The following is a 16763-nucleotide window of genomic DNA, read 5'->3' as shown; positions in this document are numbered from 1 at the left end:
GTAAGCCTTAGGTTATTGACCAACAGGTCAGAATTAGTGATTTAAAACAGTATTTTAAAAAAAAGGTATTAACTTAAAATAACTTTAAAATAATAAAATGTAAATACCTTTACACCAAGATTGAAGAAGAATCGAAGAATGTTCTTATCTGAAAATAAGTAACATCAAGATTAAAATTATACATTCACAAAAAGCTTTTTCTCATTATCCTCAAATGATACATAGTTCTAAGGACAATTTTGCCTACTTGAACTGTTTTCTCTCACCTGTAATACAAAACATGGATTAAAAATTATAACCAAAACCAGGCTCCATTACTATAGGGTGATTCCGGGTTCAACACCCTTTTTCTACTCTGACGTGCAAGTCCCAACATGGCTTAAACTGAGATTTTTCATGTCCAACTCTCTGTGACCCCATGGACTGTAGCCTATCAGGCTCCTCCATCCATGGGATTTTCTAGGCAGGAGTGCTGGAGTGGATTGCCATTTCCTTCTCCAGGGGAATCTTCCTGAGCCAGGAATCAAACCCGGGTCTCCCGCATTGAAGGCAGACACTTTACCGTCGGAGCCACCAGGGAAGCCCTGACTAAAAGCAAATCTGTACAAAGAAAACCCACATGTTCACTGCATTTTTTTTGCAACTTCTCTGTGGGATTTAAAACATCATGAAATAAAAATGTTGGGGGATAAGAGTAAAAATCAACATAAAACTCATTAACTAGATTAGTAGCATAAGAGTAGCTCGGGTATTAATTTAACATTAGCCAGTTACCCACAGACTCAAACATCAAACCGCTAATAAAATTATCTACAACTATCCAGGTAAAGAGCAGTCACTGCATTACTTTTTCAGTTTTGCTGATAGGAAAGTTCACAAACACAAACTAAAATCTCTTTAGAAAACAGGACAAATTTAAAAGGAATTCCTTTAAAATATACATACATATACGTATACACATGATTGCACGCAGCACTATAATGACAGCTATTATGTGTTATACTCGTTTCTTATAATCGTTTCATGGACATGTAAAGAGTAGTTCCAAACACCAAACCACTGATATGAAAAACTCAGTAATGTTTAGTTGTCTGGTTAGTAACACTATTAAGACTTAATTCAAAATGCATTCAGGCTTTTTGCAAACATGATGGGGGATGCTGCAGTTACCAGACGTATAAAAACATATCCCATCATAGAGAAGCTGAAACAAGAGTGGATGATAGACAGACAGCCGCACCTCTGCTGTCCTCCCCAAGCAAGTCTTCCCCAAGCAAGTCCTCCAGCTTACTCAGCAACCTGACCTCTGCCCTCTACTTACAGTTCTCTCTGAACTCACAGCAGTATTTCGTAACTAAAGTTAACCTGAACTTGGGAGGAGGCACTCACCTTTAGGCAGGTCCTCCCCTGTGTGACACAGTGAGTAAGGTGGTGCGATGGCTCGATCTCCCTTTTCGTTACAAGGAAACCCAGGATACAGTGGGTCCTGGTAAAGGCTCAATGTCTGAGGCAAAGGCATCAAGGGCTGGTTCATGGCCTGTATTGACACAGGAACTGGAGAGGGTGTCAAATGAGCTTGGGACACAGCAGAATCAGGTCCGGTAGTCAGAGTCTGTGTCACTGACAAGACAGGAATTTGGGCAGGGACACCTACAAAAGAAAGGGAAAGGAATCAAAAGCTATGAAGAGGTAAAAGATAATTCTCCTTTGCAAATAAAAGGTAACGTTAGGCTAAAAGGAAAGGAATGCTGTATCATTACACAGCTGGGAAAACAGCATGCGCTTAAGCAATCTAAAGAAGTACTTATGTCAACCAAGCACCCTCCCGGCCATGCAGGAGGAAATGAGGCCAAAAAACCAGCTCTGAGCCAGTAACAGCTCTTACAGACACATGTAAGACACACAGCCTGTGTCTCGTGGGGCCATAAAGAGCTGAGGGGGTTGGAGCGGACTGAAAACAACACTGCCAGCGCCGGGCAACCAGAGCTCACAGGCCTTGCTCCCGAGACCGTTGAGGGCGCTTCTTCAATGAGCACCACGTGAACCCAGCCCTCCACCACGGGAAACAGCAGTATGGAGGATCACAGAAAGTTCGGAGGATCACAGAAAGTTCTGAGGCTCCGTGCACCTGATCCTGCTCTGAGGTCAAGCTCACACTCAAGAATGTCAACACTTGGAGGACTTTTGCTGGTTGGTTCCATCAACTTTTAAAATTTTTATCTAACCTGTTGGTCCAAACGTTGTAGGTTCGCTCGGCCAGGCGGGCACAGTGGCTGGTAAGGAAGGCACCGCAGGAGTTAGATGTACCTCTGGAGAAACTAGAAGGGGAGCTGGATTTGACAGAGACACATGTTCTGCTGGCTTCTTCAAGAAGAAGGGGTGCAAAAAGACAAGAGTTCATTGTGCTTAACACTAATTCATCCACCAAATGCATCATGAGTTGCCTGCCTCTTACACAGCTGCAGTTTCTACATAAATGGTCTTTCTTCTGGTCTTCGAAATGAAAGAAAAACTACAGGAGCTAAAAATTCCATACTAACAAATTTGATCCAGTGACTGCCCACCAAAAGTCACAGAAGTCACCAGTGGGGTTAAAAACAAACTATAAAGCAACTTGAACCAAATGCTTTAAGGCAAAGGAGCAAAGTCATGGAAATCACCCTGAAATTCATGAGTCTAGAACAGCTCCTCACACAAAGAGCAAACATAAAATCATACGTTTTCTACCCGACACAAAGGATGTTAACAAAGACAAAGGATAAGAACTTTCTCTACTCCTGTATGAGACCAAGAACCAAAACAATCTGTTAGAACTCAGGTTCTTCCATCGTTAAATCTGTAAGCTGGCAGTACTGCCCTTTAGACATATGTCCTTTCTAATCTCTTCAATCGTTACATTCCTTCCCTTCTATGAAATAACTGGTAAGCATACAGAGATGTCTCTTTAAGTTCTGAAAGAAAACAAGTTTCCCTTCAAGAATCTTATTTTCAAGCCAGCTCATCACAAAGGCAACATAATGTACCAGATAAAAACTTATTCAAATTCAATTCAGAAGAATGGTTTCTATGTCCAGGAAACATTCCATTGAGACCATTCCAGACTAACCAAGAACAGAATTAGAGAAAAATCATAATTGCATTCCAAATTATGATCTATTAATAAGTTCTCTCATTTCCTATTATTTTCTGTTTTTAAATAGCATTCAGTGTCAAATGCAACAATGTACTTACTTGCTCTGTAGGAGGTGGGCACTCTAATTTCTTTGATTTTGATGGTGATGAAATTCTTGCACACTTATCACTGCTAATATTCTTTGGAAGCAAAAAAAAAAAAAACGGGGGGTTATGTTCTATTTCAAACACCCATATTCTGGGATAACTGTGCTACCTTTATAGCTCACCTATCTGCACCTGACTGAATCCTCTAACAGCTGAGTATTTTTTTCAACTGTATCTGGTCTTCAACAGGTAGGTAATTTTGCCTGCATGTCTTTATCACATCAAATTATATGGCAGTTTTTACCAGGAGCATGGTTCCAAAACAGCATTTTTCCCTTAAAAATCTGTAATACTACGGAGTAATGGAAAGTGAAGGTCATCATAATGTACCCTAGAAGAAATGGTTATAATTTGTGAGTGCATCAATTTTCCTCAAGCACTGTAACTTTCTCCCAAACTTTTTTTTCTGCTTTTCTACTTCCATAATACTTTGCTGCAGCTTCCCTGATGGCTCTGGTAGAAAATCTGCTTGTTGATGTCGAACCCAGGGGGTTCCACCCCTGGGTTTGGAAGATCCCCCAGAGAAGGAAACGGCAACCCACTCCAGTATTCTTGCCTGGGAAATCCCATAGATGGAGGAGCCTGGTGGGCTACAGTCCATGGGGTCACAAAAGAGCTAGACACGACTTAGTGACTAAACACCACTTGTTATAAAATGATGAAATCATCTCCATCTTTTTCTGCACTACCATAGTGTTAAAGGAGAAGAAAAAGACATAATCAGTACTTAAAACATTTACCTCCAGTGTGCCTGGCTCAGGTTTTTTATCCAAGGAAATATGTCCATGGACAGAGTCTATAACAGATCAAGATAAAAAAAAGACAGCATTAGCCACTAGTCAGGTGTGAAGACAGAACAACAAAGCATGAAGGCAGAGAAAGCTGGAAATACCATGTTAACTATGATCAGTCAGCGAATAATAGTTCTCACAATTGCACACCATGCTTTACTTAGCCTGAGTCAAGGCTTCTCTGCAACAGTGAGATGTGACAGTACACTGCTCAGTCATTAAAAAGTGAGAGTTCTTTTCCCCATGCCTGACTTTAGGCCAGAAACAGATCTCCAGCATCTGCTCTCAAATGATGACATAACATACCTTTATCTTTCCGTTCTTCAGTGTCCGTTCTCCGCCTGCTTCCTTTCCGATCGCTTCCATGGGATGATTTTCTCTGGACGCCTGGGTTGCTACTCTGAGAAGCTGACTGGCTGACTGATGAACTCTTAAACAAAACCCAACATTTTGTGTTAAAAGATTTACTCACAAGTATATGAACAGAAGTCTTTTAATTAATCTTACTGTTCACACATCTGACTAAAAATCTAAAATACATCACCTTGTATCTATAAACTTCCCAGATTACAAAAAAATACAATCTAGGGTTCCTATTAAATACTCTACAGTAACTGGCTTATTAATAAGCCAAAGGATGAGGCAGTCAGACGCTTGGCCTAGTAATTAAGACTTCATTTGCCCACATTTCAAGAAACCACTGTGACCAAACCTGTACTATGCAACTTGTATTTCCAGTCTCTGTACGAAGAATAGCACCCTTCACACCAACCTTCAAAAGCAGCTACTGCAGAGCCACAGTCCTTTGGGGAAGCAGGGGAGGCCCCAAGGGCAAGGGGCAGATACAGTCACTAGGACTCTTCCCACTAAAATACCGCTGACTGTCAGCAAACCCCTCCAAGCCCCGCATGAGCTCCAGCTTCTATCTGGCGAAGCACAGGGGCTGGAATAAGTCTGGCTTTTCAGCTCCATTACCACTGAAGGCCTCTGCTCTCCTGGATCTGTGAGGAAACGCTACACACAGCTGAGAAGAGATCTCAGCCAAGGTGGCAGGTGTTTTCTAGAAGACAAACCTGAGTCACTATCAAGTCCAAGACAGGATCAAAAAAGCCTGTTTAAACACAGTGAGTATGAAAACCTCATTTTAACAATCAAAACATTTCAGCCATCTATTCCCACATTATAGTAGTTCTCACCATTCACTAACTGAAAAGACAAAAAGCTGTGAGTAGAAGCTTAAAAGATCAGTAGTTTTGTCTTATCTAAATATTATGGGAAAATAACATATCACAGAGATAAACTACACTCAGAATAGAGACCATGCCTGATTCACATATGAATTTGGGCACGTCTTCCAACGATTCCTAAACACCAATCCCTGTGCCAGCCTGAACTATACTACTCCAAGTGAGCTGGTTTCAGCTCAGCCTCTCCACCTCTTTAAGAATTCCACAGAGGCCAGAAAACAATGCGTGGAGATTTAATGTTTTATACTGATGTAAATATACATACCAACATATAATATACATACACATATACACATACATATATATACTATAAGGTAGCGTCTATAACATTCCATTTTGCTTGTGTATTCCACTGTTAAGAAAGTGTTCCAACCACAGCTCAGGTGCCTCACAGGTGCTCACAGCTGCGTCACAAGTCATTTAGTGCCACTCACCATTACGCCAGACCACAGGCTCAGGCAGCCCAGTGCCCCCACACTCAAGCAGCTACCCTGCCCCTGTGTGCCAATGACCTTCCTCACACAGCATTACTGTTTCCCCTTCTGACTCAAAAGAATTAAGACACTTAAAGGCAGAGAACGTTTGTCTCTTGTCTCATCAAGAAGTCACAGCTCAACATCTGACACAGGAAGCAAGGGCGAAGCCACAGGGCTGCACCCACCACCATCTCTAGCAATGACCGCTCTGAATCATAGCGCTCATTTGTATGTACCAGGTTTTTCTTAATAGGTCCTGGATATGTTTAATAAGAAACACTGAAAACAATGTCCCAATTTTACAGAAGTATCCTGTTAACTAAATCGTACACCTCCACTGCTTAGGGTAAGTCACTGACTTTGGCTAGCAAAAACAAACAAGCTTCAGTTCAAAACAAAATACTCAACTTGAAGTTAGATAAACAATCAACTCGCCTCAACTCTGCCACCAACTAGAAATGTCTTTAGACCTCATTTGCCTCGTGAAGATGAAAAGGAGGGGCAGCTACGTCATCCCCAAGGTAACCTTCAGTGTAAAAATGATTCGTCTCCCATTAGAAACTATGGTTGAGTACAAAAACTGGATTAAGGAGAGACTTCTGAAGGGTAACTTTTCCAATTCCTTTTTATATACATACAGAAAGAGCTGGGAAAGCCTGTTCATCTCTGTTCTGAATCTCATAGAGTAAGCGAGACTCTTCTATGGCTTGCTTCTCTCTGCGCTCTTCTGGAGAGAGGCCGAAATAGTTAGGTTCTCGGGTCGTGGCATCAAAATCCTCAGCTCTCTCACGATCAGGTTTTCTGTCAAATAAGACATTCTTGGATGAAAAAAGGACAATGTACTGTGTATCTAAAATAATCTAAAATAACATTTTTAGCAATACAAATATTTGCTATCTTAGCTACACTGTCACATAACAGAACTTTTAGTAATAAATGCTTAGCAAAAGGAAGCACCTCAATTATTAGGATTTCAGAGTCAAGATGACAAACTCACAATGCAGGAAAAGAAAAATATAACTCACTTCCAAACGATAGATATGATCACAGATTTTTCTTCTCATTGGAGCGTAAATATAAGCATTGTATCTTTTCTTTAGGCCATATTCCAATATTTTCATAAGACTTCTCTTTCAAAGGAAAGGGAAAGTTACTAGTTTAGGCCTCAAAAGCATTCTAATTTTCTGTTCTAAGTAAAGGACAATGTTAAAAGAAACACCAGGACCACCTTCCTGCTTTTTAATGACACTATCAAGAGAAGATGAAAGCTGGGGGGGGGAAAAAATGCACGAGGTGAGATACTAATTGCACTGCTATCATTTCAACATAACTTTGGTCAGAGGAGACAAGAGTTCATGAATAGAGTCGAGTAGCCCATAACGTGACCCTAACACTTCACTATTACAGGCAATATGAGTACTGTTTCCTCCATGTCTAACGGTTTCACAACAGTGGGAAATGAAAATCCAAAGCCTACAAGAAAAACATGTGAAGAGATACCATCTCCCTCAAAAGACTGGGAAGGACACAACTGATAGCATCTGATTCTTCTCCTCTGAAAGAAAGAACGGCCATTTCCTGTCCTCAGTCCCACTTAAAACCACATCCTAACTCCAATGGGGCGGATGTCAACCCCAGAGTCCCAGGGGAAAACAAGAGGGGAGCATCTTAGACCGCTCCTTCTCAAACCCCTGTGGTGAAAGACTCCGAAGACGACTCAGCAACAGCCAGGAGTCTCTGCACCATCAACCACTGTGCACGCCTCCTCACCCGAAGGTGCCAGCCCACCCCACCCATCAGCCACAGAGGACCAAACCTGCCCTGCCTGGGCCGAGCTGGAGGGGCGTATCCAGCCTGGCCAGCCGATCACTCTCAGCACCTGAGTACTGAAAGCCCACAACGCACTCCCGCTGGTTTCTGTTATACTCTGTTTTCTTCTCAAAAGGAAGAGATAATATCAATAAGAAATTTTAAAAGCGTGAGAGGTCACAAGGTCTCATGTCCTACATCACTGCTCTTTTATTCTATAATGAGTATTCCAAATGACTGTTAAATATTAGAAATAAAGTCAAGATGAATTCTAACGAACATTAAATCGAGTATTTAGCTATAAAATTCTAAATTTTGACCATAATTTTTTTAAAATCTTACTTTATTCAATCATCTGCAGTCTCTAAATTTAATACATTGGCAAAATTCATTCTCACACCTACATCCGTGAAGGCTTACTCACTGCAAATACAAGTGGGTTCCTACACCATCAATCACAATGTCAAAAATTCTCCCAAGTTTCACATCTATGCACTATCCACTGCCTTCTGCCATCCAGTGTTTTTATATACCAAGTAACATATGCCTAAGATAAACAAGAAAAGGGCAACATCTGCAGGATCACTCAAATTCCTATCAGACTGGACAAACCACTAGAAAACACAGTGGATAAAAATTCAGTTTGTGGTAAACAAAAGTGCATTTAAGTCAGCCATTTGGGAGTCTCTGTATTTACTCCTCTTAGGCATTCTGCCTGTAGTGAGGAAGCCTTCAGATGCTGGTGGAGTCTGGTCAGTGTCCACATGTCAGACTTAAGCCACAACTAGGCGATTAAGGGCATCAGTTTCATCTTTTGGGGGAGGTAACCCACCACAGGCCCCCATCGCCCCTTCCTAGCATCCCTGGATATGCCAAGAATGCGAGGCCCTGATTATTCTGTAATCAGGTCATTTCTCAGGGCTGTGTATGTACTGACCACCCTTGAGACATGAGGTAATCCTCTCTTATGATTGATTTTTAATCATTTGTTCGCAGTAGAATTTCTGGACAATCAGATTATGAATACATACATACTTTTTACACATGCTCAAATATCCCTGCCCTTAGGATACACAAGAATCTGTTAACACTGCCTCTGCAGAAAGAGAAGGAGAAGACTCTTAAGAGTCCCTGCTGCTGCTGCTAAGTCGCTTCAGTCATGTCCGACTCTGTGCGACTCCATAGACAGCAGTCCACCAGGCTCCCCCGTCCCTGGGACCCTCCAGGCAAGAACACTGGAGTGAGCTGCCATTGCCTTCTCCAATGTATGGAAGTGAAAAGTGAAAGTGAAGTCGCTCAGCCGTGTCTGACTCTTTGCAACCCCATGGACTGCAGCCCACCAGGCTCCTCCGTCCATGGGATTCTCCAGGCAAGAGTAATGGAGTGGGTTGCCCCTGCCTTCTCCTTAAGAGTCCCTAGGACAGCAAGAAGATCAAACCAGTCCATCCTAAAGGAAATCAACCCTGAATATTCACTGGAAGGACTGATGTTGAAGCTGAAACTCCAATACTCTGGCCAGCTGATTCGAAGAACTGACTCACTAAAAAAGACCCTGATGCTGGGAGAGAGGGAGGACAGGGGGAGCAGGGGACAACAGACGATGAGATGGCTGGATGGCATCACTGGCTCAATGGACATGAGTTTGAGCAAATTCTGGGAGATGGTGAAGGACAGGGGGGCCTTGTGTCTCGGTCCACGAGGTCCCAAAGAGTTGGACACAACTTAGTGACTGAACAACAGCAACTGCAGAAGGAAGCTAGACAGTTTGGATGAACAGGGATGGCAAGGAGAATTATCACAACAAATTTTTGAGTGTTTTGGATTTTGAACGATATATCAATTTTCTATCCTAAACAGTTTGTTCAAGTAAAAAGAAAAATGTAATGGATGTGAGGTACTGGTATGAGTTATGAATTGGAACTGTGTCTCCCAAAAAGGTTATGCTCAAGTCCTGCCCCTTGGGGTCTGTGCATGTGACTTTATAAACAGGGTCTCTCCAAGCAAGAGTAATCACATCAAAATGAAGTCACTATGCAGCAGGGTAGGCCCTAAACCCACTGTAAGCGGTTCCTCACTAGAAGAGACACCCAGGGAGAACGTGTGATGGTGGCGGCAGAGACTTACACCCACAAGCCAAGGACTGCCCAGGACTGTGGACCACACCAAAAGCAGGAGGCACCTGCAACAGACTCTCCCCTAGAACCTTCAGAGGGCAGGGCCCCACCACACCTGACTTCAGACTTCCAGCCCCCACAACTGTAACTCACTTCTGTTGTTTTAAGCCTGTCTGGGGTAGCAGAATGCCACAGCCCCAGGAAACCACACAGTACTGGCATCATGCCAGCCTAAGAACCCACAACTCTGTCCTAGAGACGGTACATGAACCATCTTCAATGACAACGTGTTAAGGACTTTCCCAAGAAAGGGGAATGCCCAAAGGCCAAAAATAAAGAAGCTGAAGACCAGAGCTTGGCAAGCACATGAGCCAGTGCTACAGTGGTTCAGGTAACTGGGGAAGTCGACCTTGGATGGGGAAGGTATCAGCCACAAGCACCCACAGGAGACACGGACAAGGCTGCAGGACAAGGGTGGCCTCCACTGCAGACACACTCTCAAACAAAGCCCCTCTGAAGAACAGGAGCTACTCTACAGCTCCATAAGCCACTCGGAAGAAAAGCAGATTAGGGAAAACTCGAAATCAACAACACAGGAAACCATGACCCAGAAGTATATTCAGAAGCCCATGCCTCTGCACATTCAGTCAGAATGCTGATCGTGATCACAACAACCTGTTCAGCATTAGACACGTGACCGCAACCGGTCATAACTTACCAGAACAAAGCACGCTGGCCGTTTTGGCTGATTTAAGTTCATATATAAAAGAAAACTAAACTTACCCTGCAGCGAACTAGCAGTGTGAGCTGGAATTCAATATTTAACACATTACAGACTACCAGAAAACTACGCGGTGCCAGGAGATCTGTCTTGGCTAAGATCTAAATCACTGAAAAAAGTTATTCAAAAGTAAAGATGTCTAGTTTCTAATCCAATCCTGAGAATATAAAGAAATACTATGTTATTTAAAAAGAAAAAAGTTAACGTGATACAGTATTATTAACTATACTACAGATTTTGTTCAAATTTCACAAAATTTTCTGCTAGTGTCCATTATTTGCCTTCATACTTTACCCAAGATTCCACACTGTGTTTAGCTGCACTGAGCAGCTTCAGCTGCATGCAAAAAATTCTGATAAATTCTTTTCATTTTTTTTTCTCCTACAAATATTTTCTAATTTTCCTTCTTTTAGCTTCTTAGACACACCCATCATTTCAAAGTGGACATTTAAGTTTCCGAATACATGGGGTTTTAAAAGTATCACTGAAATTAATTTCTCATTTTGATATTAAGTTTTCATTTAAAATGCTTTCTTCTCTGCAATCACCCTCTGTGTTTTTCAGTCTTTTAGCTTTACTGAGGCTTTCAATGGCTAAGTCAAAGATCTCTCTTAGTAAATGTCACACTGCACTTGAAAGTATGTAGTGTTGTTCAGTCACTAAGTCGTGTCCGACTTTGCAACCCCATGAACTGCAGCACACCAGGCTTCCCTGTTCTTCACGGTCTCCCAGAGCTTGCTCAAATTCACGTCCACTGTGTCAATGATGCTTTCCAACCATCTCATTCTCTGAAAATATGTGGGTTATTTTCAAACATCTTTTGATATTGATTTCCAGTAGAATTCCACCATGATAGAGAACAGACTCTCTATGATTTCAATACCTTTAGACCTCACTGTTATGTCCCTAGGTATGTTCCAGCGTCTCCTGGTTTATAATCTATGGTAACTCGAATACAATTTGTATCCTGCTGTTGTGTGAAAAATGAAAAAATCAAAATGTCTTAAACTATAAAATCACTTTGATTTGTGTGATGAGAGTAATGAAGAACTGAAATCCTCACATTATTTATCAACAATACTCTTACTATTAAATATTAAGGCTTTAGACAAGTATATAAACAAAAAATTGTAACTTTCTAAATGCATGGAACACAGCAAATAAGAAATGCTGGCTCTCTTAACTCCCAGCTCTCTTACATTCAGGAAGGTTACCTTACGATCTGTGAGGGTGTTCTGCTGAGACTTTTGTGCTCGCTGGAGGTTTTCTGGGCCTGCGGCGCAGCAGGGTGGCTGGAGGACGCGTGCTGTCTCGCTCCTGAAGGGTGCTGCAGGCGAGGAGGTAGGCCTGACGGGGCTTTCACTGGCTTGCTGGAGTTCTTCGGGCCTCTGTAATCCACATCTGTGACACGAAGCCAAAAGTCCTTTGTAACCCTCCGCCTACTGTCAACAACTCCAAGTGCCATCCCCTCCCCCAAAGGAGGCTAGCTTGCTGAGCTCCTACCAGAATGGAAGCTCTGTCCCGAAGGGGGCTTCTTCATCTTCTTCCCTGACAGTGTGTTCCAGCTTTCTGAGGGAGGCGGCCTGAGGCTCTTCGGTGGGTATCTTTAAAAAGAAGAGAGAGACTTGAAGTAACTAAAGTGCTCTACTGAGACTGTGCACTTAAGTATTCTACATAAATCTTTTATGTTCAATTTACCTGAGAATTTCCAGTCTTAGTTCTTATAGTAAAAACACACTATCAAGTACAAAGCATTCAGCAATCCACATGTAATTATAATCAAGTGACTAAGGTCAAAAACATATTTTCTAACCTAAAAGAACAGAAGATTGAGAGGTCTTAATCACAGTCTAAGCAAAAGATTAGGTAAGGAAGGAAAGAACACTATTCTGTTAGGTGTGACAACAGCACTGTGGCTAAGGGTGGGGAATAGAGAAGCCTTTGTTGTTAGAGAGGCACACAGACGCACAGCACCTATGAGAAATGGCGTGGCTTTACTTTAAATGGGATTCACTTTCAAATATTCCAATTCTGCTCCTTTCTTCTGCTTTAAGGGGTTAGGGAGAAGAGATTAGAAAAGACAGCAAACCTGCTGTTAGCTATGGAGCTAGGGTGACAGTTATCTTGGGGTTCACTTGACAACCCTCCTCAGTTGTGTATGTCTGAAGTTCGCCATGGTAAAGTCTAGGTGGAGCCTACTACCTTTCCCTCAAATAAAGGCTGCAGCAGCTGAAACAAAAGTTGCTCTAAAATAACACTGTATCGTGGCAAGACTCTCACTCCACCAGATAATCATTTACTGAAAACTACATGCAAGGCAGCAATGAATGAAATCAGAAATGAACACTGACCCTGGCCTCCAAAGCTTCAGTTACAATAGGTCCATTTTCTAAACTGCCTTAGCGAAGAATGGCACATTTTAAACAGTAAGCGATGAAATAAGTATCTTTTATTTAAAGTACCATAACAGATAAACACTAAATTTGAACTCAAACTATTTTTCTAAGAGATCTAAAGAAGTATATTTCTGTATACACCCGCAACACATTTAACTGAATTCGCAAATACACAGGGACGTTTAGAAATGCTCATGATTACATCAGGCTAAGTGGAAGAGAAAGTGGATTAACACCTTAGCTGCCAACAGTACGTACTTCTTTCCAAGTTCTGCGACCAAAACTGGCCCATTCTCAGAGTGAACCCCTTGAAAGTCTGCATTAGAAAATTTTCCACTGTGATCCAACCTAACCTGTTGAACAAATTCGCAAAGAAAAATCAGTCACCTGATTCGTTTTTAAACTGCCATTTCATTTTCAACTCAAGCGTCGACGAACATACATAGTTAAAAACAAAACTAAGTTCAAAAGAGTACACCATAATGCCTCTGATCTCCCAGACCTGTGTATCTTGTTCCAAAATACTTCCCTTTGCTTACTTTTCCATGTTTTTTCTAAACTGTCAAGGTTCTGAAGGCAGGGCTGTGGCACCATACACACACCAGGATTCCAGGTCCCGCTTTTCTACTCAGCAGCAATATGACCTCAGGCAAGTAACTTATCTGGTGCTTCACTGCGCTCGTATGCAAGACAGGGCTAATTATAGTGTCTGCATCACAGGCACCACAGAGGCGCAATGAGGCACACACGATGCATACAAAGGACACCAGCCTGCACACAGCGACCGCTCAACAAAGGCGAGCACCTGCTATGGAAATTATATTATCTTCTCACTTTTCCAGTATTTCAAATGTTGTAATATGTAAATGTGACCTTTTTGCTCCCTAAAAATAGATGCATCGTCTCCTCTCTAAAATACAGTTGGTTATTACACAATGGCACACCAGGACAGGAGAGTCAGCCTTTTACTTTCCTTCTGGCAGAGGGCGCCCCCAACCCTGCTCTAGCAGCTGGATGGACACAGCCTTGCTCAAAGCCATCTCCCGTTATCGGTACCACTAGCCCTCAGCATCCACAGGGGGACTTGGTCCAGAACTCAAGAACACCAGAACTCCTGGATGGGTACTGAAATGGCACAGCACAGTCACCCTCCCCAGCCAGAGGTGGAGGGTCAGCAGCCGCCCATTCCAAGCCCTCAAGCTGACATTTCGTTCTTTGGTCACAGCAGGACACTGCTTCCCTCTCCTCAAGAGGTGAACAATAAAAAAGATTTTCTGAAGCTAATTTTTATTTAAAACTGAAACTACATTTACATGCTTACTCAGATATGCAGATGATACCACCCTTATGGCAGAAAGTGAAGAAGAACTGAAAAGAACTAAAACTTGATGAAAGTGAAAGAGAGTGAAAAAGTTGGCTTAAAGCTCAACATTCAGAAAACTACGGTCATGGCATCTGGTCCCATCACTTCATGGGAAACAGATGGGGAAACAGTGACAGATTTTATTTTGAGGGGCTCCAAAATCACTGCAATGGTGACTGCAGCCATGAAATTACAGACGCTTACTCCTTGGAAGGAAAGTTATGACCAACCTAGAAGCATATTCAAAAGCAGAGACATTACTTTCTCAATAAAGGTCCTTCTAGTCAAGGCTATGGTTTTTCCAGCAGTCATGTATGGATGTGAGAGTTGGACTGTGAAGAAAAGCTGAGCGCTGAAGAATTGATGCTTTTGAACTGTGGTGTTGGAGAAGACTCTTGAGAGTCCCTTGGACTGCAAGGAGATCCAACCAGTCCATCCTAAAGGAAATTAGTCCTGGGTATTCATTGGAAGGACTGATGTTGAAGCTGAAACTCCAATACTTTGGCCACCTGATGAGAAGAGATGACTCATCTGAAAAGACCCTGATGCTGGAAAAGACTGAGGGCAGGAAGAGAAGGGGATGACAGAGGATAAGATGTTGGATGCATCACCAACTCAATGGACATGGGTTTGGGTGAACTCTGGGAGTTAGTGATGGACAGGGAGACCTGGCGTGCCGTGATTCACGGGGTCGCAAAGAGTCAGACACGACTGAGCGACTGAACTGAGCAAATAAAAGTCACCTTTGAGTCTGAGACTCTGGTGGCTCAGATGGTAAAGAGTCCACCTGCCAATTCAGGAGACCTGGGTTTGATCCCTGGGTCAGAAAGATCCCCTGGAGGAGGAAATGGCAACCCACTCCAATATTATTGCCTGGGGAATCCCATGGATAGAGGAGCCTGGCGGGCTATAGTCAGTCCATGGGGTTGCAAAGAGTCAGACATAACTAAATGACTAACACTTTCACTTTCACACTTTCCGTAATAAAATTTCAATTAAATTTTATCCAAGTGAAATAGTCAAGCAGTAGAAAAGGAAAATACTCTAAAAAATAAAAAAGTAAAACAAGTACCTGCTTTACCTTCTGCTTTACCAAGAACTGAAAGCTCAAATGAAATATGCTCAGTTTAAAATAATGAATAAAACAATTTTAGCGAGAGTATAAACTAAGTACTTTCTCTTCTCTACTGAGGAGGGTGGGGAGGGCGGGCCCTCTTCTCTTTTGTTCTCTGCCAAGTCCCCCAAATCACTATAGTAAAAAGATTCCCAGATTCGGTTCTGTGCTTAGAGCACATTTCTTGACAACCTTAAAAGAATCACATCCTCTTCCTCTACTTTCAAAGCACCCTCGAATCAGAACACTGCTCAAAGTTCTTAAGGTAAAGTCTGTCACTGATACCCAGAAACAATCCTGGTCCCCCAGATACTTTTCACAAACCACTTTAACATGAAGGAATGACTATTTCCTCCACAAGTCAACAAGAAATGTCTGTCAATGGCGATTTCAAAATAGTTTTTAAAAGGTAACACTTTTTATGACAACCATTCTTGATGACAATTATCTTCCAAATAACAATATTTTTGGTGTATGGGGGGTTTTTTTGTTTTAGAAAGAGTCATATTTTTTCACAGAAGTTTCTCCAGTCTTGGCATTAGTAACACTTTGGACCAGATGATTCCTTGCTGTTGTGTGTTGGGGGTGGGGGGGTGGGGAAGGAGGGGGTGTCGTATGCATTCTAGGATGTCTGGCACCATGCCTGGCCTCTACCCACTAGGTATCAGTAGTGCCTTCCCAGGTGTCATGACCAAAAATGTCTGCAGACACTGCTAGAGGGGAGGCAGGGGCGCAGTACCACCCCACGTGAGAAACGCTGACATGACTCAACTTCCCCTTAAACAGTCAGCTGCAGGAAGCCCAGAGCAGCAGCTTATTCAAAGTAAAAGGCAAGACTTCCCTAACCGTTCCCTTTCGTTTTCTCAATCCAACAAAAGAACCACGTGTCGTATCAAAAATTTCCAGGATGACTTTCATAAACCAAACTGACCTGTAGTGTCAAGTCTGAATCGATGTCAGTACATTATCTGCCAGCTATGAAGAAAATATCTAAAAATCTAAAAGGTTACTGCTACGTCTTTGAAGCAAGTACTATCAAAGACTGAACTGCTTTAAAGATCACGTGAAGGGTCGCACAGTTTTAGATATACATGATTTTGGTAACGTATTCAAAAGCTAAATATTTTTAACTATTAAAATGTATACATGATAAAATATATTCTGAAATCTCAAATTAACAACACATCCAAACTTGAGCTGTTTTTTAGTTCCTATCAGAATAAGGAAGATTTCAAGTAAAATCTTTTCTTCCTCTACATAATCACTTACCTGGCATTTATCTCCAACTTCATACTGTAAGCCAGCAGCAATGGAATAATCATGTTTTTGTTGAGCTGTAAAGAATATCAGCATAATATCAAGTTGATGTAATCATTTTCAAGGGCCTCAAAGT

General features: G+C 42.1%; 1 protein-coding gene across 1 annotated transcript in view; it reads right to left on the bottom strand.

Annotated features, from left to right (window-relative positions):
* OTUD4 (OTU deubiquitinase 4) overlaps window positions 1–16763 on the bottom strand; it is a 38453-nt gene that overhangs the window by 2714 nt on the left and 18976 nt on the right. Inside the window, exons 10-20 of the mRNA XM_068989983.1 lie at window positions 16640–16704; window positions 13152–13246; window positions 12001–12101; window positions 11712–11898; window positions 6432–6594; window positions 4377–4500; window positions 4020–4075; window positions 3232–3312; window positions 2226–2364; window positions 1390–1650; window positions 108–148 (exon numbers count right to left, since the gene is read on the bottom strand). Of these exons, the coding sequence (XP_068846084.1) occupies window positions 108–148; window positions 1390–1650; window positions 2226–2364; window positions 3232–3312; window positions 4020–4075; window positions 4377–4500; window positions 6432–6594; window positions 11712–11898; window positions 12001–12101; window positions 13152–13246; window positions 16640–16704 (1313 nt within the window). The remainder of the gene's footprint in view (window positions 1–107; window positions 149–1389; window positions 1651–2225; window positions 2365–3231; window positions 3313–4019; window positions 4076–4376; window positions 4501–6431; window positions 6595–11711; window positions 11899–12000; window positions 12102–13151; window positions 13247–16639; window positions 16705–16763) is intronic.

Source organism: Capricornis sumatraensis, chromosome 17 (assembly GCF_032405125.1).
Source record: "Capricornis sumatraensis isolate serow.1 chromosome 17, serow.2, whole genome shotgun sequence".
NCBI lineage: Eukaryota > Metazoa > Chordata > Mammalia > Artiodactyla > Bovidae > Capricornis > Capricornis sumatraensis.
Note: the sequence above shows the minus strand (reverse complement) of the source record. Positions and strands in the feature narration are given on the sequence as shown.